The sequence below is a fragment of the Lynx canadensis genome, chromosome C1, assembly GCF_007474595.2.
Source record: "Lynx canadensis isolate LIC74 chromosome C1, mLynCan4.pri.v2, whole genome shotgun sequence".
In the NCBI taxonomy this organism is placed as follows: Eukaryota; Metazoa; Chordata; class Mammalia; order Carnivora; family Felidae; genus Lynx; species Lynx canadensis.
In genome coordinates, this window is record NC_044310.1 from 33710060 (window position 1) to 33738021 (window position 27962).

The window sequence follows — 27962 nt, forward strand, 5'->3', positions numbered from 1 at the left end:
CCCTGGGGTCCAGATGTGGCTCTTGTCCTGCGTTGGATAAAGCTCTCTTTGTTTTGTTCAGGATGAAGGCCCCCGGGACACAGTAGACAGAAAAGTCAGTGACCTGGAGTTTTCGGAGGCTGAACTCCTAGGAGAAGAAGGTGTGTGGACAATGGATAGAGATGAGAAGGCTGCTTAAAGCCAGGATTCAGGGCCCTCCACTGCCAGCCTCTCCCATTAACCACACGACATGCGTCCACGTCTAGGAGACACAGCCTGCTGTGTGGTCACTGAGAGTGACCCAGAGCTAGAGGTGGAGTATCGTGAGAGCCGTGAACCAGACCTGGGGCCAGCTGGGCTCGACTCTGCCTCGCTGTCAGATGCGGACACTGTGAACCCTGATGAAGACTCCTTCAGTATCCTGGGGGGTGATTCGCCTACCGGGCCTGAGGGCCTGGTACATGACCTGCCACCTCTCTTCCTGCACCTCACGTGCTCCGTGCGGCTGCGTGGGCAGCACAGCTCAGTACCTGTGTGCAGCCTGCCCACCTGCCTGGGTGAGTTTGGGGTGCCCAAGGGAAGGCCACAGGTCCCAGTACAGCCTGCCTGCCTGTCTGTCTGTGGGTGGACGTAACTCATTAGCACTGAGAACTTGAAGTCTGTGCTTGTCCCCAGGCTCCAGCAACCCCTGACTCTCCCCCTCTCCCAGGCCAGGTCCTTTCCAGTCTGGAGGGCCCCCCCATTGGAGGCCGCGTGCCCCTGAGGGACCTCAGTATTACGCTGGACGTCTTTGTGCTGACATTGCCTTTGGAAGTGGAGCTTCCCCCGACCTCGGACCCTCAGCACCACCGGTGTGGCAGCAAGTCTCGTGGGGGGATCTGGGGCCTTGTTTGGGTAGGGGCCCTTTAAAGGAATCTAGAGGTACTTGAGGGCTCTAGGACCCCTTAAAGAGTCCAAGAAAGGAGTGCTAAAGAAGCCCTAGGAGGAGAGTAGCTGCCGTAGCTGCTGATCTTTGACCTTCGCTCCCACTCTATTCAGGTCCACATCTGAAAGCAGTGCTTCCTTCCCACGATCCCCGGGGCAGCCATCATCTTTAAGGTCGGATGATGGCCTGGGGCCCCCAATGCCACCCCCAGAAGAAGACAGGTACTTCCCTTTGTCCCTCTCAGAGTTCCTCACTTCCTGTCAGTTTTGTTTTCTGGAAACCAACATCTAAACCTTTCTTCCACTTAGGCACCCTGGACTGTCCAATTTGGCCACACCCCACAGACTGGCTATTGAGACCACCATGAGTGAGGTGAGGGCCTTCCCTCCCCCAGCCTAACTGACAGCCCCTCAGCACTGTAACCGATACCCTCTCCCTCATATGAGTAAGCTAAGGCGCCCCTTTATTCTGGGATCAGAGTAGGGCTGCCCTCAATCTGTGAGGCAGAGTACCTTCTAGTCTGGGAGTGAGGTGATGTGCCAGGCAGCGAGGGAGGTGCCCTTGGCCACTCCCCTGATCTCTCTCTGACTGTAGATCCACTGGTTGCTGGAGGACGAGATGGTAGCGGCCCTCCGAAGAGGGGGCATCCCCCAGAGCCCTACCCTGCACCGTGCAGCTGCCCACATCCATAGCTCTCCTGGACGCTCCACCTGCCTTCGCCAGACCCTGCCACTGAGTTTTGTGTTTGGGCCAGAACGTTCCCTCACACAATTCAAGGAGGTATGCTACCCTCAGAACACCCCCTGGTCATCCTGGGGCCCATTCTTCCCTGGACTCCAGATACGGAAGTAGACTGGCCTCCCTCCAGAACAGCCTCCTCACCACACTGTCCCTCACCCCATGCCTGGGAAGAGTGGGAAGAGACCCGACTCCCCTCCTTGCCACTAGGCCTGTTGAACCTTAGGCAATTCGCTGAACCTCTGTATACCTCAGCAATGGGGATGCCGGTGTCTGCTTTACCAGATGATTGTGGGGGTCTGCTGAGGAAGCGGGGGGTTGGAGGGGGAGGGCGTGAATAGGGAGGGCTGCCTCTGCCTAAACTGTGACCTTGGCTCCTGCTCCCCAGGAGTTCCGCCGCCTTCACCTCCCTGGCCACATTCTTCTTGAAGATCCTGACAGTGGCTTCTTCTTTGTGGCAGTTGGCCAACAGCCAGGAGGGTCCCAAGGGGAGCTCCCTTCAGCAGCCTGGGCTTGGCACAGCCATGAGGACAAGGCCGAAGGCGTCGAAGCGGAGGTGAGCCTTTCCTGGGATGACCTGGGAATGGAGGGAGTGGAGGTGGGTGTGTGGGGCCTGTATTCAGTCCTGACTTTCTGCCTAACCTTAGGCCCTGACAGCCAGCCCCCAAGCCCCTGGCTCCCCAGAGGGTTCTGATGGCACGCCCCTCCTCAGCCTGCCACAGGGAGGTAAGAGAAGACTTGGGCAACAAAGTCTGGGGGCTAGGACCAGGGACTTGCAGATCCCTGGCCCTGCTTCCATTTTCAGAGGGTGGTCCTAAACAGGATCACTAGACGTTCCAGGATTTTCCTTCTCTTCCCAGGGAGACAGCCTGGGCCTAGCCGGGGGCTGAGCCTTATGTCCAGTCAGGGCAGTGTGGACTCTGACCACCTAGGTAAGCCGGGGCGATGGGCAGAGGGCTCTGAGCTGACAGGAAGCAGACTCAGGGCTGTGCAGCAGAAGGACTGGGCAGGGGGCATCAGAAAGGACTAACATGGAAGGGCCCATCAAGCCTGATATGCCCGGAGGCTCAGATGAGCCAAAGGACGGGGCTGAACTTCGGTACATTTGAAACAGGTTATGATGGTGGCAGCAGTGGCTCAGACAGCGAGGGCCCCAATGAGACTCTGGGGGAGAAGCCTCCCTTCACGTTGCGGACCCCACCTGGGCAGGCACCTCCACAGCCTTCACTCTCAGGCCTCCCTGGGCCCTGCCTGCCTGACTTCTGGCTCATCGTCCGCATACTACAGGATCGTGTAGAAGTGTATGCACATGCGCGGTAAGTAGGGTCCTGCGCCTGACTCTGAGGTTAGCTGCTTTCCCCTGGTCCCACAACACTCCTCTCCAATATCACTCAAAAGTAAAACTTGGGACTGAGGGTTTGTATTCTAAGGCTGGGGGGTCCTGACCACTTCCCACAGCCTATATATAGCAAAGCAGGTTACTCTTTGCTTTCCTAACAGAGGTAAAAAGCTGGTAGGATTTGGGCTCCTCGTCAAGCATTAAGAGCATCTACAGTTCACAGCAGCTTCAGAAGTTGATATGGGAATAATAGGTAATATTTCACAAGTGCTTATTATGCAGCAGACAGTGTTCTAAGGGTTCTACCTGGATCAGCTCCTTTCATCTATGAAATAGTCCTCGAAAGTATTATTCTCCTTATGGCATGGATGACAAAACTCAAGCACAGAGAAATTAAATACTTGCCTAAGGTCACAGTAAAGGGCAGAGCCAGAATTCACAGGTAGGCCTCTGGTTAAATATGGCTCTCATCACAGAGTGGAGGGGGTTTGAGAAGGGAAGACCGCCATTCTGATCAAGATTGGAGAATGGAGAAGAGGTGCACCGTGTGAAGGAAGCCTTGGGGTTGGTGTGCTGCCCACATGAGGGCTGACAAAGCAAGCGTGGAGCCTATGCTGCCGTAATTGCTACCGAGAATTCTGTTTCTCCTCTTTCCCACCATTTGCTTCTCTTTGTCCAGTCCTACTCCCTTTTCGTGATTTCTCTTGGCCTCAGCTCTCAAGCTCCCCACCCCCACCCCAGAAGTGTGTCTGATCCATCCCTCCCCTCTAGGAGCCTGATTCGGGAGGATGGGGGACCAGGCACCGAGTGTCGCCACCTGCAGCAGCTCCTGGTGAGGCGAGTTGGGGAGATCTGCAGGGAGGTCAACCAGGTAAGGGATGGCTGGGGGCAGGGCTCTCTAGGCACGGGACACTGTTCAGATGAGGAAGGAGTTTCCAGGAACTTGACCTTCACAGGCTCTTGATCCATCTTGGCCATTTTCTTTGACACCTGGTTACCGGGGTACTGTTACTCCACGGACTCTACAAACTGGGAACGCTCCCTCACTCGTCCCAGTAACGCGGGTTACTCTCCCAGGCCCTGACTATGAGCTGTCCCTTCTAGTTGCACTGTGCCAGTGTTAGGGATATAATAGTGAACAGCACAGGGAAAACTCTCTGGAGCTTGTGTCGAGTGGGGCAGAGAGGCATTGAACAACTGAATTGTATGAATTGTATCCATTACAATTGTGAAGAATTAGGAGAGCAAATGACAGTCTTGACCTTCTGAAGTGTCAGGGGAAGAGTTGATTTTTAAGCTGAGACCTGAAGGATGGGGAACACGTTCTGGCAAAGAAGAGGGATGAGTTCTAACGGGGGTTCAGAGCCCAGTGACTATGGGGCACATCTCTGACCCCCCACCCCGACCCCCACCCCAGTGATTACTGATGCTCTGCTGACCACTGACCCCCAGTAATAACAGGCATCAGCTCTGGCCTTTGATCATCCCTGACCACCACCACCAATTTATGAGAAATATTTCGGTTCCCTCATACCTTGCTCCTTCTCCCAGCGACTGCTTCTGCAGGACCTCCATGACAGTCACGTGTGTAACTCTCTTCTGGTGGCCGAGAGTGAAGAAGATCTATGGCGCAGCGAGACCCCCTTCCACTCCCGTCAGCGGGCACCACTGCCCAGTGATGGTGAGACCCCACCCAGGAGCCTCCCTCACGGGCTGCTGCCCTCTCTGTATCCATTCTTGGGTGAAAAGACAAGGGCGGAGGCACCGTGACCTGGTCACCAGTGCCAGGAGAGCAGGGAGGATAGGACAGAAAAGGATTGCTGAGTTGGACTCTTGAAGAGTTCCTCTGTGTTGTCAGTGAAAGTAGTTTCAGCAGGGAGGTGGGACTAGGGACCAGAGAAACAGAAGCGAAGATAATTATACAGCCGGAGCAGAGAATAGCTACTCATTCAAGTGGTGGAGACTAGAGGAAGATGGGAGGCAACGGAGGAACTTGATAGTGAGGTAGAGACTCACACATTTATGTTCCACAGGGAAAGAGCCAGTAGAGAAGGAAAGGTTGAAGAATACAGGAGAAAAGGGACTGTGGAAGGGGCACCGGCTGTGACCTGTCTTCCTGAGGGCGTGCCTCTGCCTGGCCCCACCTTCTTTTCCAAAATGACCGTCTTTCCCCTTTGGGTAACAGACAGGGCCGAAGAATGGAGTGAGGGAGTGTGGACTTATAGGCCAAGTCACAGGGGGGAGAAGGGCAGAGGGGAGGAGCCCAAGGCCCAGCAGGAGGATGTGTCTTCCAGTTGGCTGTCCCTCCAGACAGGCAGGTACGAGATCCCTTTGGGATTCCTCAGATTTCTGGTCATGGTTGGGAAACATGGTAATTCTCGAGATGCTAATTGAAGTCTTGACACTTCTGCAGTCTTCTCTTACTCCTGATGACCTCTCACCCCAGCTCAGAGGGGAAAGCCACATCATGGAATTCCTTTGCAGTTCTCCCTTCTGGTTTAAAAGTAAAATCAGACCGCTTCTTAATTTTAACATTCTCCACAAGTCTGTGGGCAAATGTCCCTAACAGTCCTGGACATTGCATCTCTCTGCACATCCTGAGATGTGCTCCATATCAAAGCAGAAGTCCCCTAATTAGCGGACTTCCCAGGGAGTTGATGGCATCTTCTACAAATTGAGCATGAGCCAGGACAGCCAAGTACTTTCGCTTCAAAATGACTTCTAGCAGCCTGAGATGTAAGACCAGTTGGAGCCCAGAGATGGCTGCTCCTCGTTATAGTCTCTCCGTGTGGTTTTGCCGAAGGTCTTAGCAACCAGCATTCCATTTCAAACTCTGCAGCCCCCTGTGTGGCCCGTACACCGCTCACACCCGGCAGCAGCTTCTCTGAGAAACCAAATCGCCACCTTGGCCCTACTGGGAGGTTCCACATCAACCTGGGAACCTGGCAGGGGTCTGACGAGGCACTGGACCGTGTGCTTGGGCTCTTGCATTGTGTCCTACCGCCGTAGGGGTTCCCTGGGATAGCTGTCCTCCAGAGCATTTTCCCTGACTCTGCTGTGAGCGTGTGTCAGCACTCACATCCTCTCCGTTCTAATGGGGTTTTTGTTGCCACTCCCTGTGAGCACACAGATGGATTATAACATGTTCTAGTATAACACAGTCAGAGTGTCTTGGCATTATCTTTGGGATTTTCCTGTGCTCTGCCTTACCTGACGCCTCTTCTTAGCTCCTTCTCCACACCTCCCGAGAGCCTCTGTGCTGTCACCTGGCTTCCCAAGAGCATGGTCCTGCCTTGTTGCCCAGAATGACCGTCTTGCCCCTGCGGGCTAATAGACAGGGCCAAGGAGTCCTGGGGAGTGAGGACAAGTAGGCAGTTCATTAGTGTGAAGTAGCAAGGGCAGAGGGCCATGTCCCGCTTCTGATCCAGTGTCTCCCTTCTCCCCAGATTACGCTGCTGACGAGAGTTGTACACCCCGAGGGTACCTAGCAGCCACCATGCAGTTTGTCCCTGGCCATTTCTCCTGTGACGTTGTGTGGAAAACCGTGATTCGAGTCCATTCGCGCCTGAAAATGGGGCCCAGCATGGGGGTCTCTCGGGGTGTGTGATGGGCATGAGAGGGCAGGTGGAGTGGGAGGGAATGTGGAGAGGGGAGCGTCCTGAGCCCCTGTTACTCGCACAGCCATCCAGGCCCTGCGCTCTGTGCTCAATGCCTTCTCTGTGGTGAACCGGAAGAATATGTTTGTCTATCAGGAACGAGCAACGAAGGCTGTGTACTACCTGAGGTATGTGGGTCCTGGGAAGACAGGGCAAAGCATGGATCAAGGACGGAGGCAGAGGAGGTATGTCCAAAGACTCTGCCTCTCTTTTCCAGACTCCTGGAGACGTCCTGCAGTGAGCGGCCTTGGGAAGGTGATGCCCTGCCCCCCTCCCTAGCTCTGTCCCGAAGCCAGGAGCCCATCTACTCTGAGGAAGCCTCGGCATGTATCACCCCCATATCCTGGTGCCCTGTGCTCCCCTCATACTCTACCCCCTGGAGCCGGGCCCTGACCAAGTTTCCCTGCAGGGTCCTCGTTCTCCCCTGGACATGGCTTCTAGCCGTGGTTCAGATGCTGCTCGACCTGTGGGCCAGGTGGACAGGCATATCCAGCTGCTCGTGCATGGCGTAGGACAGGCAGGTACGCACTGTGAGGAGGGGGCAGGAGTGTAACCAGATGAGGTTCTGGAATTCTCCGAGACTTCCTTTGGTACCTTCCCACTCTAGCTCATGCTGTGCTCTGGGTTTCCCTCATGCCAGAGCTGGGCGGGACAGACAGACTCCGGTGATGTTTAGAGAGTAGGCCCTGTAGCTGAATGAAATGCAGCTTGGGGAAGAGAAACCGTTAAAGGTGATATCAGGTATCTAGCCTGGGTGACTATGTGTAGATGGTGTTCTCTTGATAGGTCTGGGGTGAAGGTGATGGGTTCGGTTTGGGATATGTTGAGCATGGGGTATCCAGTAGGTGACTGGGTGTTCCAGCTGATATTTATAGCTGGTTTCACGTGTACCAGGTCTTGGGCTAAGACTGTTACATATGAGGTAGATATTATTTCTCCCATCTTATGGATGAGGACACTGAGGCTTTGAGAGGTGAGACTCACTTGTCCACAGTTACACAGTAAACTAGAACTTGGCAGCTCTAGAAACTAGTTCTGGCTGCCTCCAGTGTGTGGGGGAATGTTCAAGGCTGGGGTTTAAGGGCCGTACTGGGGGTTGCTGGATCCTCGGTCAGTGTCTCCACCTTACCATGGCTGTGTCAAGGTCCCGAGATTACAGATGAGCTGGTACGGGTTCTGCGTCGGCGCCTGGACGAGGCCACGCTGGATGTCATCACAGTCATGCTGGTTCGGAATTGCAAGCTGACACCGGCTGACGTGGAGGTCAGCTCCCTCCCAGCCTCCAACATCCCTCCAAGGCTCGGGTATAGGGACCGTCTCCACTGGACCCTCTCCGTGCAGCTCTGACTCCCCTTCCCACTCTGCAGTTCATCCAGCCCCCCGGAAGTCTCCCCTCAGAAGTGCTGCATCTGGCCCTGCCTGCCTCCTGCAGGCCCTGGCTTCCTGCCCTGGCCTGGTACCTGCGGCAGAACTTGCTCATCTTCCTGCACTCTCCCAAGTACACGGACAGCAACAGCCGGAACCACTTCCAGGTGAGGTTTCAGTCCCTCCCGTGCACAGATGCCCCCACTCACCCCCTTGCCGTTGTAACCGTTTTCTACAGGTGTCACGTGCTTACCTTTGCCCGTGGACCTGTATACACCCATGCCTCCCCCACCCCCTGCACCTTTATTGTCTTCCTGTGCTCCCGGGTGTGCCTGTCTGCCATCCCCCACTGTGGACACCACCCCCTGATGGCTTCTGTCCATCCGCTTAGTCTTAGTGCTCTGTGCTTGTCTCCCCAGCACCCGCTCCCACTGCAGGGCGGCCTCCCCGACTTAGACATCTACTTGTATAACAAGCCTGGCGGACAGGGCACCGGGGGCAAAGGTACGAGGCAGGCCTGTGCCACTGCTGACTGTGGGAAAGCCTTTCTTGTCTTGTGGCTGACAGGGCCTTTTCCAGCCTTGCAGCTCAGGGCGATCCAGAGGGGGCAACAGGATGTCTGGAGGTCTCAGACCTGAGCCTTCCTGTGGATTTCTACCCAGGGGTTGCCTGCATCACTCTAGCCTTCGTGGATGAAGGGGGGAACCCCATCTCACTGGCATCATGGCCCCCCTCCTCTCCGGGGCCCCTAGACCCACTGCAAGAGGAGGAATTTGAGCAGCTGACCCAGGTCACCCGCTGCCCGATCGTGCCAGACAGTTCTTCAGGTGGGGCAGCTTGGTCAGAGGAGGGGGTGTATAGTTAATGCTCTGGGAACAAGAGGCACCCCCAGGTCACCTCCATTCTTTCCTTCAGCTCAGAATGGGGCCCCACGGCTTCGACTGGATGTGTGGGAGAAGGGGAACATCAGTATCGTACAGCTAGAGGAGAAGCTCCGAGGAGCAGCTCGCCAGGCCCTGGCTGATGGCATTATGGAGCTGCGGCTGCTGCCAGCCTCGCTGTGTACAGAGGACACATCTCCAGGTACGTGGGGTCCAGAGAACACCCCAGGCCCCGGGAAGACAGTGGTAGCTGGTGAGATTGCAAAGATGGGGGTCCAGGAAGGCATCACAGAGGCTCCCTCCAAAATACAGATTCACGGTTGTGCTTTATCTTCCCTGCATCAGCAAGGTGACATGCCAGCAAAATGCACACATGCAGTTGGTCACCCACTTAGAGAGGGATATCTGCTCACAAATGTGTGGCTATCAGTTGCACATACTGTCATTCACTAACAGGTAGAGTAAGGGACAAGTCCCTCTCATACCTGTCTTGGGGCTAGGTTGTCGGAAATAGGGATTGACCGTCAGTGACAGGCTTCTGTAATGTCTGATGTCCGCAGGAAGTCTCAGGAGCGGGTCGTTGGAAACCAAGAGCCCTGCGAGCCGAGCTAGCACCTTTCCCCCTGGCCCTGGCCCTGGCCCTGGGGAGCCTGTGACTCCCCCCAGCAAGGCTGGCCGGCGTAGCTTCTGGGATATGCTGGTAATGGGAGGATGGGAAGAAGTGGTGAAGTTGGCATCTACCTTCTTGCCTGCTTCCTAGCCCCCCTACCTTCCCCTGCAGACCTCGCCCAAGATCACCTGTCATATAAACGATCCTGTCGTTAGGGGTTTGCAGAATGTGGCAGGTTCTCTCTGACGTAGAGAGCCTCAGCTTATCAAGTGCCTTCGCTTCCCTTTTTCTTACGGGGCCCTCACAGCAGCCTGCAGGATAAGTAGGGCTTTTCCCAACGTGGGTGCCGAAGCTCAGGAAAGCTGAGTAGTCTGCCCAAAGCTCCTTAGTGAGCCTGCAGCAACGCCAGGGCCTGCACCAAGCCCTCCAGGCTCTTGTTACTTTTCCACGATGCCCCCATCCTTCATGCCATCCCCCTTCCCGACGGCTCTTCCTCATTCACTGCCTTGCCCCCAGAGTAAAACAGAATGTGGGGACTTGGGTTCCCCCAAAACAACGGATGACATTGTCCTGGATCGGCCAGAAGACACCCGGGGCCGGAGGCGTCACAAAACTGAAAGTGTTCGGACTCCAGGTGGAACTGAGCGGGCACCGGGCCCAGATTCTGGAGCCCAGAGACAAAGGTGTGTGTGTGTTGTGGTGTCCTGTTGTGTCATGGGAGGGTGTGAAGTCACAGGTGAGTATCGAGTTTGTATAAACACACTCGTGTGACATGGATGTGAGGGTCTCACTCCTACTGTGTCTTCAGACGCCGGACCACACAGCTAGAAGAGGGCGAGGTGGGGACCCTGCAGCCTGTGTTTGCTCGTGTGACTCAGCGCTGGATGGAGTTTATGGTTCAGATCGGTGAGACCCTAGGCCCCCCTCCCCTGTACTCAACCCCATGGCCTGGTCCCCATCCTGCAGCCCCATCATGACTTCTCTGCGCTGGTTCCAGGTTGTGCCTCAGTGTCCAGAAGCTCCACCCACATGGTGTCCCGATTCCTCCTTCCATCTGTCCTTTCTGAGTTCACTGCTCTTGTTACCTCCATGGCTGGAGACACCAGCGTCCGTGTCTTTGAGCAGCATTTGTGAGTTTGGGGTCTCATGGAGGCTGAGCTAGGGCAGGTGGGGGCTAGGCCTGGGAGGTGGTGGCCAGAGAATAGGGCCACGGGTGGTCTGCTTTCTGTCCCTCCCTCCAGGGGTTCAGAGCCTGAGATCTTCAGTCCTTGCTCCCTTGGACAACTGGGCCCAACCCCACGCCCAGCAGCTGAGAGACATCTGCTGCTTCTGGGCAGGAACTTCTTGCAGTGGAGAAGACCAACCCAGCAGGGTGAGGGCATGGCCTAGTGGGGGTGAGTTCAGATAGCTGTGGGGTCAGGGTGGCCTCAAGGGGATCTGCCTCCAGACCCCTATTGAGCCGCTCCCCCCTCTAGCCGCCAAGGCCATGCAGCGCTTCGAGCCAGGAGGTGATGGGAGCTCCGGGCGAAGTGCTCCCCGGCAGAGGTTCCTGCTGTTGGAGGTCGTGGACAAGAAGGTAGATGTGGGGCCAGCGGCTGGGTCTGAGAAAGGGTTCGGTGATCTCCCTGACCCTGACCCCTGACTTCCAGCTGCAGCTGCTGACCTACAACTGGGCTCCAGACCTGGGAGCGGCATTGGGCCGAGCGCTGGTTCGCCTCGTGCAGTGGCAGAACTCACGTGCCCATCTCATCTTCTGCCTCCTCAGCCAGAAGCTTGGGCTCTTCCATCATTACGGCCAGTTGGACTTCCCGGTGCGGGATGAAAAGGTGCCCGTTGCTTGGGCCCCCTCCTCTAGTTCTGGTTCCTGAGGGATTAGTTCAAGGAAGTGCCAGTCCGAGAGCAGGGGAGAGGGGACAGACTGAGGGCAGAGGTAGTGGGGAGGGTGAGTCTGAGAAAGGAGGCCATGGGGTGGGTGAGAGGATCTGAGGGCAAAGGCCATGAACCCATTGTGACACTGTCTCTCTCAGGAGCCAAACCCATTTCTGCTGCCAACCATGGAAGCAGAGACCCTCATCCGGAGTGCAAGCCCCCCTCTGAGCCGTGAACAGGGCCGGCTGAGTGCATCCTCTCGGGGTGGGGGCCCCCTTCCCCTGGACACATTCCCCTTCGATGAGGCCTTGCGGGATATCACAGCTGCCCGCCCCAGCTCCTCACTCGGTCCTGTGCCCAGACCCCCTGATCCCGTCACCTACCATGGACAACAGTTCCTGGAGATCAAGATGGCCGAGCGCAGAGGTGAGGGCACTGGGCCGGGCAGAATGTGGGAGAGAGAGGGCTGACAGCTCCCGGGCCGTTACCAATGCCTGCAACCCCCAGAGCTGGAGCGCCAGATGAAGATGGAGAACCTGTTCGTGACCTGGCAGCAGCGTTCTGCCCCTGCCAGCATGCCCATCAGTGTGAGTGGCCCGAGCCCGTGCCCTCCGTGAGCATCCTGTGACCCTCTCCTGGCCACCGTTCTGGTATTCACCGCCCCATGTCCCCAGGCTGCGGAGCTGGAGACCCTGAAGCAGTCGTCCCGCCTGGTGCATTACTGTGCGACAGCCCTGCTCTTCGACCCGGCTGCCTGGCTGCATGGGCCCCCAGAGACCTCTGGGCCCCCCGAGGGCCAGGTGAGGCTGGGGACTCCTGGGCTTCTCCCACGGGACCTCCGTTTACCTGCAGTGCCCTCCATTCCTCCCCCACTGTGGCGTGTTTGACGGCGGCTAGAGCCTCCCTTAATCTCCACTCCCACAGCGGCGCCATCGCCCCGAGTCAGGCTCCGGGAGCCGCGAGGCCCCCACAGGCTGCGAGCCCTCAGATGTGCCTCCGCCAGGTGCCCGTGAGGAGCCTTGGCTGAAGGAGCTGAGCTTGGCTTTCCTGCAGCAGTACGTGCAGTATCTGCAGAGCATGGGCTTTGTGCTGGTGCCGCTGCGGCCCCCCTCACCCGCCCGCAGGTGAGCCCGTCTCTTCCTTCCCCACCCCACCCCCCCGCTCCCCTCTGCCATGGGCCAGGCCCCACACACCCTTGGTCTCTTCACACGGGTCCCGTTGGAACAACTGGGTTCTCATGCACGTTCATCCCACTGGGCTGAACACATGCATGAGGATCTTGGACGCTTTCGTGCGGGCCTCCCGCACATCGTCTAAACCTCGCGGCCACGTTTGTATGCGGAGCCGTGTACATCCTCACAGGGTTCATGCCCGCTTACGTCTTTTTGCTTACGTGCCGGTGTACAACCACACATGTGAAGCTCCCAGGCTTCTGAATCTGGGGCTTACTGATTCCTGGCCAGATCCTGCATGGGCCTCTCCTGGTATTTCACATGCTTCGTGGCCCAGGAAGCCCTTTGTGGCCCCAGGAAGCTAGCGGTCTCTCTCAACAGGGAACCCTGTGTCTGGCCTGCTCGTGGGCAGTTGTGACAGGCCTGAGTCTTGGCAAGTAGGCAGCTCTTCTGTCATCACCTTTCCTCTCCTCAGAGCACATGAAACATCCACAGCCACCTTCCCTGTTCTGTGTCAAATCTCAAATCCCCGTTTCCGTGGCCCCTGCTTTATGTTCGTCTCAACATCTGGGCCTCCAGAGTCTGCGTTCCCAGCCCCTTCCCAGTGGCCATGGGAACGTATCTCTTCACATGGCACGGTTACTTTTGGGTCTCCACGTTTGTGAATTTATCAAGGTGTTCTCTCCCTCCTCTCTGTTTTTAAGCCGGTAAGTTGTACTTCCTTCCTCAAGACACCACTTGGCCCAGAAAGCCAATTCCAACTCCTTAGCATTTCTGAAACCAGCGTTCCAGCTGCCAGGCCTCCCTTGCTCTTCCAGGCATTAGGAGGAGAGGACAGGCCTGCGCCTCTGGGACCTCACCCCTCTCGTTTCTGGGTGACAGGGACTGAGCAGGAGCTCTGCTTGCTGTCTAGACAGGTCCCCCTAAAGGAGTGTCTCTGAGAGACTTCAGTGTCCATACTTCCCATTCAGTGAAGCTCTTCCTGAAACTCTGGATTCCTTTTTTTTTTTTATTTTAATTTTTTAATTTTTTAAATTTTTTTTAATGTTTATTCATTTTTGCGAAGAGAGAGAGAATGTGAGTGGGGGAGGAGCAGAGAGAGAGGGAGACACAGAATCCGAAGCAGGCTCCAGGCTCTGAGCTGTCAGCGTAGAGCCCGACACGGGGCTCAGACTCAAAAACCATGAGATCGTGACCTGAGCCGAAGTCGGACGCTTAACCGACTGAGCCACCCAGGTGCCCCTGGATTCCTTTTTAAAACAAAAGACACTGGGTTGAAAAATACATTTCTAGAGCAAAATTTATTGTCAGGCCTTCCTTTCTCATCAGTCTTTAACCATTTCCAATCGCTGCCTAAGTCTTGTCCCAATTTCCTTGAGGATTAAATGAGACGCTGCTTTTCCCCAGAGGCTTTGACACTCCCCACCCCAGACTGCCAGCAAGAACTCTGGCAGTTTATAGCTCCTGAAGTGATGAGTGTGTCCCACTGGTCCCTGCTATTTCCCTTCTTCACAGTACCTTCCCTGCTTCTCTGCTCCCCTTGCCTCTGAGTTGAGCAAACCTATGGGACACTGAAGCTGCCGTTTCTTAGTCAAAAAAAAAAAAAAAGCCTTTTCCCTCTCAGCAAAAGTGCCTAACTACGGCCTCAAGCATGTGCTTGAATTTTCCTCCTGAAATCTTAGATGTGCATCAGCCTCTCCGTCCCCCTGCTCCCACTGCCCCCAGTACGCACACTCCATCTCTCATCACGGTGTCTCCCCACAGTCCCAGCAGCCTCTCTCGCACCCTCACCTGACCCTCCTTCTCTCACTGGTAGAGCGAGGCCTGCTGTCCCCCTCCCCATGGAGTACTCCTCTGGCTTCCCCTGACCACAGCAGCTGCTGTGGAGAGAATCCTGCCCCACGCTCTAGACCTGAACTCTGGTCTCGGCCACTTACCTGACACAGGAGCCCAGGCAGCTCCATCCCCTCTCTGGCCCTGTTTCTACCCCTGCTCGCCCATGAAATGGATTCTAGGTGTGCAGGCCATACCGCCTTACCCACTGGCCTGCCTCATCCTCTTGTTCTGTTTCCTACAGCACCAGCCGGCTGCGGGCCATGGCTGTCCTTGGAACAGAGGGGCGTGGCTCCTTCTCCTGCCCTAAAACCAAGACTGACGGGAGCCCCAAGGTAATGCATCATTGTGTACCTTCACTGACGGTGAAACCCATGAGGCCCCAGACCGAAGCTAGCATCCCTGATCCTCCCCTGCTTGTTCGAGGCTGGTGAATCTCCAACCCCTGCCCCTGAACCCCAGTTTTTCTCCTTTCTTTAGAGCACTGGCTCTCCAGTCACCACCTACCACCTACAGAGGGCACTGCCCGGGGGCATCATCCTCATGGAGCTGGCTTTTCAGGTGAGCAGGAGGAGCACTGAGTAGGGAGAGCCAGATCCATCTGTCTCTTGCCCTCCTGACCTCATCTTCACCCTCTCTCCAGGGCTGTTACTTCTGTGTCAAACAGTTCGCCCTAGAATGTTCCCGAATCCCCATGGGGCAAGCTGTCAACTCTCAGGTATGTGGTAGGAACAGAGGGAATAGGGGGTCTCGGGCATACTCAGCGCATCCCCAGTGTGCTGTGGCCAGTAAGAGGAACACAGATAGTCTGGCCCAGTGGTGATCTGTTGCTGTGGGCTGGCCAAGTCAGTGGTCATTCTGGTGCCATGACTGGGTCATCCACCTATCAGTGTCACTGTGTCGATGGCCCGGAGCTGTTATTCAACCATAGCACTGGAGGCAGAAGGCAGTCCAGCACCGTGGCTGGTCTGGCACTGACAGGAGCCTGGCCCTGTGGTTAAGCCATAACCAGAGATGGTCAGCTAGCACAATTGAACATAGTGGGTAACCTGACACATGGGTAGGCCAGTGCCAAGGGCAGTCCTGGCCTAATCTAGAGCTGGAGACAGCCAGACTTTGTCAGTGTCATCACTAACACTTAGAATGAGGACCAGAGTTCCCAGCCACACAGCATACCCCTGGCCCTTAGTTGTTATTTACATCCCTGTCGGCCTCAGGGCAGAGCCCTATACCGGTGAGGGCCGCACAACTCAGGAGTGCTCAGAATGAGTCAGAGGATTGAGTGAGGTCAGGGACCTAAAGCCCTCTGCACTTGAGTTAGTTCAGCTCCTTCAGGTCATCAGGCATGTCATGTGAGGGCCTGTACCTTCTCTGTGCCTCTCATCTAGTTTGAGATCAAGGTCTGACTGGGCCTAGTCAGACTCCTCATATCTGGAATGCTCACGTCCAGCCCATAGGTGGTTGCCTTTGAGTTGAGTGTGGATCCCTAGTCCACTCATCACAAGATAAGGTGACCTAGAAAAGCGTGGGGACTTTACGTGCAGGAACCTACCTGGGCCAGAGCGCTATGAAGGGAGCTCTGGACGAGCAGGTACGCTGTCCGTGTAGTGCTGTACTGGCAGGGAAGACCCACCCCCATGACTCTCTTGAGCTTCTTGAAGTCCTTGTGGCTTCTCTGCCCCTGATTTCCATCCAGTTTGGCTCGCTTTGCCCCTACTTGTGTAATCTCTGACCCTACTTAGATTTGTAAATTGTTTTGTTGCTGTTGTTTATTAAGTGTGGAGTATGTGCTCAGCGGAGAGTTTTCCTCCTGCTGCACACTTGAGGAAACTGATGTGCATGGATATTAAGTAATTGCCTGGGCACATGCCAGTTGGTGGCAGTACTGGAGTTGGAATCTAGGTCTGTGGGACGTGAGCCCTAAGGTAACACATCATCGTGTGCCTTCCTAACAGTGAAATCAGTGATGTCCCAGACACCAGTGTCCCCGAGCCTTCCTCTCTTCCTCTTCCCCTCCTCCGTGAGCATCCTGTGACATTTCTTTGGCCGCCTCTCTGGTGCTCATGATAATCATAGTCCTTGGTTATTTCAGTTTATCACAAGCTCTCTAGCTTTACAAAGACCTTTACGTTATATTCATGTACATGAGGAAACTAAGGCTGAGAGACCATGACTCAGCCAAGATCACACAGCTCCCCTGGCCCCTAGGCTGTCACTTCTTTGACAGCCAGTTATTTCCTTTCCTAGTAACTCCTGTGCCCAGTGCTTCTGATGGAATGGTCGTGTAGATTCTGCCATCCCAGCACCGCAGATCCAGCTGCTAACACTCTCAGTGATGGTGATTTCCACCAAGAGAAGCACCAGCTCTGTGTCTCTGCCTTCCTTCCTTCCTCCGTTCGTGGTTCATTCATTCGCAGATCAATTAGAGGAGGCCTACCCTGGCCTAGCCTTGGCAGGATATCCCAGATGAAGCTTTACGATTGAGTAGGAGTTAGCCACATTTGGGGAGCAGGGAGAGCAGCATTCCAGGCAGAGAGAACAAGCAGTTACAAAAGTGTGAAGAGAATGTATGATGTACTGGGAAGAGCAGTGCTTTGATGGAAGGTAAAGCTGGAGAGATGGGAGGGGCCGGGAAAGACTTTCTAATAGTAAATTACACACCTGGCCTACCCGGATCACCCTGTTTAAAACTGCAGCTGCTTTACTAGATTTTCCACAACCCCACCTTCTAGCGTACTGCCTCATTTATTCTGCCTAACAGTTATCATCTTACCTACCCACTTACTAGAACGGGAGCTCTTGAAGGTAGGGTTTGCTTGTTTCCCGCTGTATCCCCAGCACCCGGAACAGTACCTAGTAAGACACTGAACAAGTATTTTTTGCGTCAGTGAATCTGCCTCAGACTTTACTGGAATCTGGGATAGAGTGAAAAGGCCCATCTGTCAAAATGGTCGTGGTTTCACATCAACAGAGTCACGATACTGTATGAAACAGGGGACGTAATGAGGAGGGCTCCCCATAGAAGTTACTCCGGCAGACGGGGTTCCCCCAGGCCCACAGCAACAGGGTGAATCTTGAACTTCCTCTTCCCATGGAAGAGGGAGAGAAATGGGAATGTGCTGGGCCGTGTGCCGTATCCTGACCCAGTCCCCTGCCGCCACCTCCCCAGCTGTCCATGCTGTTCACTGAGGAATGTGACAAGGTGCGGGACCTGATGCACGTGCACTCATTCAGCTACGACTTCCACCTGCGCCTGGTGCACCAACACGTCCTGGGTGCCCACCTAGTGCTGCGACATGGCTACCACCTCACCACCTTCCTGCGACACTTCCTGGCCCACCACCCTGACGGGCCCCACTTTGGTCGTAATCACATTTACCAAGGTCTGTGCCCAAGGGCAAGCCAGTGAACCAGAAATAGACCACAGGGTGTCTCCAAGCCAGGGCCGATGGGACCACTTCCTGGGGCCAGACCTAGTCTCTGCACCTCCTGTCTTGTATTGTTAATCGCCTCAGGTCACTTGGACCCTGTCCCCATGTGTCTGGTTTGTGTCTTTATCTTAAGTTCTTCACGCTGTTTCACATCAAAGTTTAGATCCTGTGTCATGTGTACCCTGCCCTCTGTCTCTCCCGAGCCACTTTTGTCCCATCTCGATGTTCCACAGGAGCTCCCCAGAAAAACAGAGCCAGGCCACTTGTCGATCAGAGCCTTAGGGACTTCTAACCTCCTGCCCCACCCATGCAGTGTGTCTGTCCCAGGCTCAGCATCTCCTGTAACTTGCCCCTCAGGGACCCTGGAGCTTTCCACACCACTCATTGCTGCCCACCAGCTGTATAACTACGTGGCCGACCATGCCAGCTCCTACCACATGAAGCCATTGCGGATGGCGCGGCCAGGAGGCCCAGAACATAATGAATATGCCCTGGTGTCAGCGTGGCACAGGTAGAGTGGCAAGGGGGCACCAGCATGTGATCTGGTGAAGCTGAGGTCGAGGCCATCCTGGCAGTAGGGAGACAGAGTCTCGAGCAGCAGGGAGGGGGTTGGCTTCATTAGAGCCTCAGTGTTGGCATCTCACCCACCCTCACTGTACAGCTCTGGCTCCTACCTGGACTCTGAGGGACTTCGTCACCAGGATGACTTTGATGTGTCTCTGCTTGTGTGTCACTGTGCTGCACCCTTTGAAGAGCAAGGAGAAGCTGAGCGGCACGTTCTGCGGTCAGCAGATCCCCCACCTTGACTGTGCTCGTTGTCCAGCTCCCCTGTGCCCTTGCTCTGAGCATCTCCTGTTGTGATCACCACATTCCTACCCCTCCCGCCCCCCAGGCTGCAGTTCTTCGTGGTGCTCACCAGCCAACGAGAGCTCTTCCCCAGGCTCACTGCCGACTTGCGCCGGTTCCGGAAGCCACCTAGACTGCCCCCTGAGCCGGAAACTCCCGGGAGCTCAGCTGGTAGCCCTGGGGAGGCCTCAGGGCTTGGCCTGGCCTCTGGACCAGCTCCCCTGTTCCCCCCATTGGCTACGGAGGTGGGCGTGGCACGGGCACGGCTGGCTCAGCTGGTCCGGCTGGCTGGAGGGCACTGCCGCCGGGACACCCTCTGGAAGCGCCTCTTTTTGCTGGAGCCTCCAGGGCCTGACCGGCTACGGCTAGGGGGGCGCCTGGCCCTGGCTGAGCTGGAGGAGCTACTAGAAGCAGTCCATGCCAAATCCATTGGGGACATTGACCCCCAGCTGGTAAGCAAGCAGCTGTGGATTCTAGAAGGGGCTGGTTTGGATACTAGGAATCCTACCAGCAGCCAGGGTAGAGGGTGCAGAGGTCTCAGGTGGCTCTGGGACAGCAGATCCAGCCCCATGGACCTTCCCCTAGGACTGCTTCCTGTCTATGACGGTCTCCTGGTACCAGAGCCTGATCAAGGTTCTCCTAAGCCGTTTTCCTCAGAGCTGTCGCCATTTCCAGAGCCCAGACTTGGGAACTCAGTACCTGGTAAGTCTCCCTGATCCTCCCCTGAAAGGGGAGACACAGCAGAAGTCTTCATCAGAGAGATGACAGGTGTCCCCCTGAAGGAGCCCCAGCCTGCCTGAACAAGGTCTGCTCTGGAAAGAGGCCTAGATGAAATGGGACTACCCGGATCCATGTAAAACCCTTCGAGCACTTGACCCTCAACATGGGATTCGTGAGAACAGCCTAGAGCTCTGTCCTCAAAAGCTCACAAAAACACAAACCTTTGGCTAGAGATCCCGAGGGCCAAGCTCTGGAACTTCATCAGTGGTTGGTCTTAGGGGCAGGAATCCCAGAAAGGACCTCTGGAGCTTTAAAGCCCCGTTACCCAAAGTGTGGTCCTCAGGCCGGCAGCGGCAGTGGCACCTGGGAGCTTGCCAGAATGCAAACTCTCAGGCCCCACCCCAGACTCAGAATGTGCCTCCTAGCCCGATACCCAGGGGCATGTGAGAGACTGAAAGCACTGCCTGGGCCAGGTAGAAAAGGGTTCACGAGAGCATGGGTATTAAGAGACTGAAGAGGTGGGCCTGACAAAAGCAGTGGTTCTGGGGAGGAGACGTGCAGAAGAGGGCTTCAAAAGTAGGAGTTGGTCTGTAGAGAGGGGTCCTGCAACCCTGCTTGTGGAGAAGGGTAGTTTCAGGGTGGGAAGGGGCATCTTTGGATATGGACGTGAGTTGGTCTAGCTGCAGTTGTGCAGGGGGTGTGAGCAGATGGGGTGCTTCTGCGGGTGGTGGGAGCGCTGAAGCAGGAGCAGCCTTGGGGGACGGGTGACAAGTGGAGTCTGAAGTCGTGAGGCGCTCCCAGGACCATATTCTAGAAGGTATATGGATGCCAGGAACTGGAGCCCAGGAGGGAGACCTGGGCAGCATCTACATGAACTGAAGCGTGGGAGTAGAAGGAATCCTATGGAAGGGATTGCAGAGCTGAGCATAGGGACAGACAGACGTAAGTCCCAGCGGAGGTCAAAGAGATACGAGACCCAGGACAGGAGGCAAGGAGGGGTCGTGTCAAGTGTAGAGAACTCTCCTTCATTGATATACTTCGGCTTTGTGCGCGGCCTCTCGGTAGATGACCTCTGAAACAGACTTCCTGTCAGGCTGACTGGGAGTCAGTGAGGACGAGGACTGAGGTTCAGTTTAGAGACAAGGTCCTGGGTGACTGTGGAATGCGGGTGGGCGCAGGTTTGGTGATGGACGCAGGCCTTCCTCAAATGGGTCCCACTTCCAGAATGCCCTCAGGGAAGAGGGATGCTGCCTCAGGTGAGACAGACCTCACTCCCCACTCACTTTGTCTTTCATTGCAGGTTGTGCTGAATCAGAAGTTCACAGACTGTTTTGTGCTGGTGTTTCTGGATTCCCACTTGGGAAAGACGGTGAGCACAGGGGGGAGGGGCTTTGCGTCAGCCCAGTGGGAGGCTCTGCCCGGAGCCTGCTGAGGCTGGGGAGCCCTGCCCCCGGTACCCACTCTGCCCTCCACTCACCATGGCACCCCCACCATGTTCCCCACAGTCTCTGACAGTGGTTTTCCGAGAGCCCTTCCCGGTGCAGCCCCAGGACAGTGAGAGCCCTCCTGCCCAGCTGGTCTCCACCTACCACCACCTAGAGTCCGTCATCAACACAGCTTGCTTCACCCTCTGGACCCGCCTCCTGTGAGGCCCAGACCAGTGAATGTCATCCTTACTCAAACCATGGATCTGTGAGACTGTCCACTTGAAGCAGGACTGACCAACCCTTCTGGGCCCAGACACTGACGGACACCGAAGGCTTTGTGACTAGATCTCAGGGGCCTGAGTCGCAGCCTAGCAGTAGGAGCTGCCCCACTGAGCACCTGCCAGGGTGACCGGCCCAGGGCTCCAGAGGGTCAGGTCAGTTCCCTGAGGTGCCCATCTCCTCTCAGGCCCCTGGACCCTCCCCAGGAATTCACACCAGGTGCCAAGCACTCACCCCTGAGAGCTCCTCTGCCTGAATGCTGCCTCCCAAGTCTTTGATTGCTTTCAGCCTCCCTGCATTTTGAGCCCTCTGGTCTTCATTTCCCACGTGAACATCATCGCCGAACATTGTTGTTGAGATAATGACAACTTGGTTCCCATCCCAGCTCTGCTTCTGAAGCCCCTGTGACCACAGGCAAGCCCCATTGCTCTCGGACCCGTGGTTTCTGGTGTGTTAATGAAGAGCTGGGCTTGAAAACCCCCATCTCCACAGCGACACTGGCACAACGGACTGGAGGACTTGAGTGTGAGCTGTACGTCCCTTCTCAACAGGAGGGAAGTAACCCAGGGAGACAGAAGTTGAGACACCGTGTGTCCTCCCCCCACCCAATAACACACAGAGGAAAACGTTCAGCAGGTGGTCTTTTAATTCAGGAGATTTGGGATGCTTGGTGCACTGTCCCAGAGGCAGGTGGGTGCCGGGCAGGACCTCACTGGCCAGCCTGTGGGCGGCCCCGCCTACCCCAGTAGGAACGAAGCCAGTTCAGGCCCTCTGCTGTGTCTCCTGAGGAGAGAGGGAGGCCGTGGCATCTCGACCCGTGGGGAGAAAAACAGCCATGTCTGCTACCTATCCCTCAGAGCTCCGTTCCCCAGCCCTAGGCCTGGAGCCCCAGCACCCCCTCACCTTGAGGCTGGTACTCGCAGCCCACAAAGCCCTTGTAGCCTTCATCCTCCAGCAGTTGGAATAGATAGGGGAAGTTCAGCTCTCCAGGGCTGTCAGGTTCCCCCCGGCCCGGGACCTGTGCCACCTGCACGTGCCCTGGAGACAGATGTGGGCAGATGTGGGCCCCACGCTCCAGCTGGGGCCAGAGGGACAGATGCGAGGGTCTGAAGGGGTGGGAGGATAGAGGGAGTAACACAGCAGACAACAAGGAGCCAAGAGACCCCTCTCACCAACAAGGGGTAGGAACTCCCGGATGTTTCCTGTCAGGTTGCCATCCATGATCTGCCAGTGGAATATGTCCTGCGTAGAGATTACTACAGTCAGAGGCCCTGCAGGGCCCTTTCCCTCACCCCATACTTCCCAGATGTGGAGAACACGGGCCTTCTGTGAAGCACTCCCTTTCGTCCACTCACCATCTGTAACTGGAGGTTGGGTCTTCCGACCTTCTGTAAGATGGCTGCCGCTGGGAGAGAGCGGGGAGGGGGCCGTGAGACACAAGGAGAGCACACGGATCACACGGGACTGGAGGGGGCACAGGGCTGCAGTCCTACCCTGCTGGGGCGTGTCCAGGAAGTACTGAGGGTCAGTGCTGCGGGTATTGATGGGCTCCAGCAGTCCCACGAGGCTCTCCTAGCATCATGGTGGACCCGTGTCCCATCAGTCAGTCACTGGTGAAGCCCCTCCCCGTTCCCTGTGAGCTGGGCTAGTGCCCGGCCTTGTGCCTCATCTGTTCTGCCCACCGTGTGCCCCCTCTGCACACATGGGCATTCGTGTAAGCATCGTGTGTTCATTTGTTCTTGGTCTCTCACCTGAGCCAAAACCCCAGCCGCGTGCCTCAGGTTCTCCAGAAAAACTGTCTCCATTTCACTCCTGACTGCTGCTCGGTCAGCACCCTGGGGTACTCGGCCAGCCATCAGGTGAATCCTGGGGGGAGACAGCACTGGTGGGGGCTGGGGAGTCCGTCCTGGAAGCAGGGCCCTCCTTTGGCTCCCTGTGGGCATCTCCTCCAGCTGCCTTCCCCCCATCTCCCCTGCTGGTGATCTGTCACCTGGCAGTGATGCCCTCCGGCACCCTCACACTCCATGGTCAGCCTGAGGCCGTGCCCTTCCCCAGATACCTTCTGAGAGACACCCCATCTTCCTGCTTCAGAGGCCTCTCACTCGGCTCTCCCTGTCCATCTCCTTTCCAGTGGTCCTCTCCTCAGGCTGTGAACATGTGTCAGCCTCCCTTTCTAGAAATTATTTTGACCCTTTCCCATGAGTATTCCATGCTGCTTGTCTCCACTTCCTGCATCTGCTCCTTAGATTCTTCCCATCTGCTTTCTGCCCCTACCACTCGCCAGTAATGACGAGTTTCCAGTTCCACTTCAGCCCATTTGCACTCGGTGGGATGTGTTTATTTGATCAACCCCATGGTGTGCCTTCTACCTCCTCCTGTTACCACCTGATCTTTCTCGGCCACACTCAACTCCAAAAGGTCACATTTCCAACCTTAGGAATTCTGCTGAGCAAACGAAGCCTTCCCTGGTCTCTCTCCGCTGCATCCTTGCCTCCAGTGCTCCTTCCATCAAGACCCTGTTCAACATCACTACCTGTAAGAAGCTTCCTCTGATCCCAGACAGGTGCCTACTCTGCTCCCACAGCTGCCATGAACTGACCCTTCCTCAACTGGATCTCTGTATGTTTACCTGGCTACCTCCCTGGTCAGACAGCCCCCAGCACAGGATCCCAGGATGAAAGAGTAGCAAACAGGAGAATCGCACACGACAGATAAAATCCAAAGGCAACTGACAAAGGACCAGGACTGAAGGAGTGGAAAGGCCAGTGCGCTCGGACTCCGAGCTCTCTGACCTGGCGTCCTGTTCTCCCAGACCCCAAACGTGGGGCAGGGTCTGGGAGGAGACAGGGCAAGAAGGGGAGGGGGTGGAGGAGAAGAGCGTAGGATACCTGGGACAGCCCAGAGCCTTGGCGTACAGCACCGCCTGCTCCAGCCCCTCTCGGAAGGCCGCTTGCCTCCCGGGAACGGCCCCCAGCCCCATCTCCCCTTTCTCTCGGTCCCCTGAGGAGAGAACGGGCGTCAGCTGCGGCTAGCGTCCCCAGAGCTCCCCGTCCCCCCCGACCGCCGCCCCGGTTCGGCCCCGCGGCGCACCGGGGGGCGTGTTGATCAGCACCAGCCGCAGGCCCGCTTCCCGCGCCGCGCGCGCCAGCGCCTCGGGCGACTCCGAGTACGGCCAGGCGACCTCGGCGGCCTCGAAGCCCGAGCTGCCCGCCGCCCGGAGCCGCGCGGGGAGGCCGGGGAGCTCGGGGAACAGCCACGACACGTTGGCCGAGAAGCGGAGCGGAGCCATAGCGGTCAGGGGACACGCTCGCGGGGCAGAGTCCGGGGCCGGAAGGCGGAAGCGGGCGGGGCGGGCGCGTGTCGGGAGGCCGACCGAGCGGGGGCGCGCTGGCGCCGCGAGCCGAGCCACCAGCCCTCCGCGCCTGCCTTTTCAGGTTAGAAAAGCAGCGAGGGGGGAAAGTCCGCGGATGGTCCAGAAAAGTGACGTTTTTCGAGACCGGAGAAGGGGAAAGGCGGGGAGAGGCTAGAGGGCCGAGCGGAAGGAGCTGGGTCCGGGAGTGGGCGGGACAGCCCCCCAACTGCGCGGGGCAGGCGAGGCCTGGGACTCCTGGGCCGAGAGCCGGCGGAGAGGGGCGAGAGAGCCCAGTTAAATTCGAGAAACGTGAGCTTTAGCAAAGACTTAGTATTTTCCCTCATTATAAACACTGTATCTGTTCTTTACGCACTGTTTGAGGGCTACAAGACCAAATCGGGGGCATTTAAATCACCAGTCATCGCACCGCTACCCATTAACTCTCCCTTACAGATTAAAAAATAAACTAAGTGCAGGTTTTTTTCTTAGAGACTTCTGATCATACTGTACATACAGTTTTATGGTCTGCTTTTTAATTTAATATGATTTTGTGAGCATTTCCCCGTGTACTTCAATATCCTTAAAAGTCCTTGCATTTGCTGCTCATTGTCGCATACCCAGGCAGTCCAGAATTTATCCTTTATTGATGGTCATTAGGGCTTTTCAATATTTGTGTGTGCGTATGCTGTAAAAGTACTTTAAAGCATCTCTTGGTTCCATCTCTGAATCTTTTTCTTAGGTACCTTTGAAATGTCCATTACAGTATTTGCCGGCCCAAAGTCCTATAGGAAAACTGGCCCCACCAGTGGTCTCTGCACTGAGGGGCTATGGACGGGCAGTTCCCCCTTATCCCTAGCTGATTGGGCCACAGGAGGACATCTGATCCAAGTGCAGCCAAGGCTTCCGCTGGTCTAAGACCCCTTACTTTACTGGTTTGGGAAGATGATCTGGCCAATCAGATTCTCTTCTTCAAGGTTTGTAGGAGAAAGTCAACTAAGAGGTGGTCTTGCCAGAAGATGATTGTGGCTGTAGAAACAAAATAAGCAGGAGTCAGGTGGAAAGCTAGCTCAGAGATGGGGGTAAGCAAGCACTAGAGCACTATGGGTAGAGGTAGCAACTTGAGAACCTCTGTGTAGAGTTCCCCAGGCTAGCCAACCCCACAGCTGCGGGGGGACTGTGCACTTCCCAAGCTGGGATGTTGACTCTTAGCTGGGCTCTTGTATTTGTAGCCTCTTCATGTTTCTTGAGACAATTCGAATGCGTTTATTTCATCCACAGTAACCCAAATGATTGGGCAGGTTCACATGGTCAGCAAATAGGTGATTAAGGTCTCAATACTCTGCTAAAGTGCTTTTAAAAACTGTTAGTTTAGGGGCTCCTGGATGGCTCAGTCGGTTAAGCGCCTGACTGGATTTCTGCTCAGGTCCTGATCTCACGGTTCATGGGTTCAAGCCCCATGTTGGATTCTGCGCTGACAGTGTGGAACCTGCTTGGGATTCTCTTTCCCACCCTCTCTGCGCTTCCCTCCCTCCTTAAAAAAAAAAAAAAAAATATATATATATATATATATATATATACTATATATATATATACTATATATATATACTATATACATACTATATATATATACTATATATATATACTATGTATATATATATATATATATAGTAAGTTATATTCCAACAATACGTGAGTGGAAGTCACCTTGGTCTGTTTTCTGTGCTAGCTTTGAGAGAAGGAAGCTCCAAGTACAACGTTAGGCACACCCAACCTCCACTGTCTGTTCTGTCATTGCTTGCCTCCACCCCAAGTCAGGCCCACTCAGACACCTGGGGTCCAGGCCAGCATCAGAGTTAAATCATGTGGCTAGCAAGTTCTATTTCTTCAGCTCTGCCTCTAAGAACGGACTGCCACCAGCTATTATGATCACCTGATCTCTTGCCCATTTGTTATACTTGGAACTTGGACTTGTCCTGAAACGTGTTTCTCGGGTATAGTCCAATCAGGATGTGACCTAAGTTTAACATTTTAATCAGTCCCAACTCCAGCATGTTTACAGTCCAATGTTGACCATACAGAATAACATCTAAGGAAAGCAATTCCTTTTTAACACTTCTTTGTAACACTTCTCTGAGTATGTGAAAAGCCCCACCTGCTGGGGTCTAACCAGGAACAAAATTTGAGCAACATCAATGGTCCACTCCTTCTTTGCATGTGTACTGTTTAGGGCAGCAGAAATGATGTATAAACTAGAGGTGTATGACTCCTTTTCCCCTCTAATTCTCTTCAACACCTTCCTATGATACATCAAAATAAACGCAAAAGGAGTATGGTGCCCATGAAAATTATTTTCTTTATTCACCATTTGGCTTTCTACCATATACCACTTTGCAACACAGGTATTACACTAGGTTATTATTACAGATCTTGACTCTATGCATCTAACTTTTATCCAAAGAACTCAGTATGACAATGAGTTAAGGTAACAACAATTTGTAAATAGTTACATGGATGATGGCGAAAATTTGAGTGTAGAGTTCAGAGTCTTGTTTGATCACCGGATTGCACTTGCCAGTGTGGTAAAAAAAAATTATATACACATGCACATACACACCTGCTGTGAAATACAAATCCAAACCTTAATGAAACTCATTTTACACCTTCCGGGTTGGCAAAAACAATTTTTTTTAACGTTTATTTATTTTGAGAGGGAGAGAGCAAGCGGGAGAGGGGCAGAGAGAGAGGGGGACAGAGGGTCTGAAGTGGATTCTGAGCTGCCATCAGAGAACCCGACTTGGGGCTTTAACTCGAGAACCCCCATGACCTGAGACAAAGTCGGATGCTTAACCAACCGAGCCACCCAAGTACCCCCAGGTTTGCAAAAAATACTAAGCCAGACATTACCAAATATCGGATTGGATTTGGAACAACTGAAACATTTATTCACTGCTGGTAGACCTGTGAATCACTACAATCACTTTGGAAAACAATCTGGATTACCTCTTCAGGCTGAGCCTTTATATACATTTGATCCCACAGTTCCTTTCCCAGCTATATCCCCTGAAGACATGTTTGCAAGGGTGGACCAGGAAACCAGTGATGATCATGGCAGCACTATTTATGTAGCAAAAATACGAAACTAACCCAATTGTCCACTAATACGTATACATGTGAGTTGCAGGATAGCCATTCAGTGTTGTATGCAAAAGTGAAGGGAAAGCTGGTGGCTCAAATAATAAAATGGAGTTTGCTCTTGTATTCGAGTGATCTCTGAAGAGCTTGGAGAAGTTTGGGTCAAATTCGAAACATCAGTGTGAACATATCAGCTAGATACATCTCAGAAACATAATCTTGAGTGAAAAGCAAAATACAGAGAGTGTGATCCCATTTACATAAAGTCAAAAGCAAGGAAAACCAAACAATATCTTGTGTAAGGATACAAGCATCTGTGGCAGAACTGTGAAGAAGGGCAAGTGAATAATGATCACAAAATACAGGATGATGGTGAACCCCAGATGGGGAGGCAAGAGGGGCGCATTG

The 27962-nt window shown here is 54.9% G+C and overlaps 2 protein-coding genes across 6 annotated transcripts in view; one reads left to right on the plus strand and one right to left on the minus strand.

The window, feature by feature from the left end:
• The window catches only part of SZT2 (SZT2 subunit of KICSTOR complex), a 51591-nt gene extending 29889 nt beyond the window's left edge, over window positions 1-21702 (plus strand). For 2 of the 5 annotated variants that reach the window (XM_030327696.1, XM_030327698.1), the window contains exons 31-72: window positions 62-140; window positions 246-536; window positions 689-830; window positions 1018-1125; window positions 1213-1276; window positions 1499-1684; window positions 2031-2198; window positions 2290-2368; window positions 2503-2574; window positions 2757-2958; window positions 3753-3852; window positions 4533-4662; window positions 6428-6580; window positions 6663-6765; window positions 6855-6960; window positions 7047-7158; window positions 7782-7900; window positions 8005-8169; window positions 8422-8506; window positions 8665-8829; window positions 8918-9085; window positions 9444-9583; window positions 10010-10176; window positions 10302-10399; window positions 10491-10623; window positions 10735-10865; window positions 10969-11069; window positions 11143-11319; window positions 11521-11788; window positions 11870-11949; window positions 12037-12162; window positions 12287-12486; window positions 14612-14702; window positions 14848-14928; window positions 15011-15085; window positions 17537-17750; window positions 18156-18309; window positions 18460-18582; window positions 18691-19096; window positions 19230-19346; window positions 20665-20733; window positions 20870-21702. In XM_030327696.1, coding sequence (XP_030183556.1) covers window positions 62-140; window positions 246-536; window positions 689-830; window positions 1018-1125; window positions 1213-1276; window positions 1499-1684; window positions 2031-2198; window positions 2290-2368; window positions 2503-2574; window positions 2757-2958; window positions 3753-3852; window positions 4533-4662; window positions 6428-6580; window positions 6663-6765; window positions 6855-6960; window positions 7047-7158; window positions 7782-7900; window positions 8005-8169; window positions 8422-8506; window positions 8665-8829; window positions 8918-9085; window positions 9444-9583; window positions 10010-10176; window positions 10302-10399; window positions 10491-10623; window positions 10735-10865; window positions 10969-11069; window positions 11143-11319; window positions 11521-11788; window positions 11870-11949; window positions 12037-12162; window positions 12287-12486; window positions 14612-14702; window positions 14848-14928; window positions 15011-15085; window positions 17537-17750; window positions 18156-18309; window positions 18460-18582; window positions 18691-19096; window positions 19230-19346; window positions 20665-20733; window positions 20870-21013 — 5892 coding nt within the window. In that variant the 3' untranslated portion in view covers window positions 21014-21702. Of the gene's footprint in view, window positions 1-61; window positions 141-245; window positions 537-688; window positions 831-1017; window positions 1126-1212; window positions 1277-1498; window positions 1685-2030; window positions 2199-2289; window positions 2369-2502; window positions 2575-2756; window positions 2959-3752; window positions 3853-4532; window positions 4663-6427; window positions 6581-6662; window positions 6766-6854; window positions 6961-7046; window positions 7159-7781; window positions 7901-8004; window positions 8170-8421; window positions 8507-8664; window positions 8830-8917; window positions 9086-9443; window positions 9584-10009; window positions 10177-10301; window positions 10400-10490; window positions 10624-10734; window positions 10866-10968; window positions 11070-11142; window positions 11320-11520; window positions 11789-11869; window positions 11950-12036; window positions 12163-12286; window positions 12487-14611; window positions 14703-14847; window positions 14929-15010; window positions 15086-16614; window positions 16966-17536; window positions 17751-18155; window positions 18310-18459; window positions 18583-18690; window positions 19097-19229; window positions 19347-20664; window positions 20734-20869 lie in introns of those variants that run through there. The other 3 variants (XM_030327697.1, XM_030327699.1, XM_030327700.1) reach the window with 3 other exon arrangements.
• HYI (hydroxypyruvate isomerase (putative)) lies at window positions 21699-24398 on the minus strand. The gene is made up of 8 exons (XM_030327710.1): window positions 24161-24398; window positions 23959-24070; window positions 22822-22936; window positions 22564-22642; window positions 22426-22475; window positions 22243-22312; window positions 21974-22108; window positions 21699-21853 (listed from the first exon to the last, which is right to left on the minus strand). Exons 1-8 carry the CDS (start codon window positions 24357-24359, stop codon window positions 21780-21782), a joined length of 834 nt encoding a protein of 277 aa, XP_030183570.1. The 5' UTR covers window positions 24360-24398; the 3' UTR covers window positions 21699-21779.
• Window positions 24399-27962: the final 3564 nt, after the last annotated feature.

Bases quoted from the DNA above. Each gene is read 5' to 3' on its own strand.
- HYI (XM_030327710.1), bottom strand. From the start codon at position 24,359: ATGGCTCCGCTCCGCTTCTCGGCCAACGTGTCGTGGCTGTTCCCCGAG. The intron at 24,071-24,160 runs GTGCGCCGCGGG...TTCTCTCCTCAG, and splicing joins GCTGATCAACACGCCCCCCG to GGGACCGAGAGAAAGGGGAG. The intron at 22,313-22,425 runs GTGAGTGGACGA...ATCTCTACGCAG, and splicing joins CCAACCTCCAGTTACAGATG to GACATATTCCACTGGCAGAT.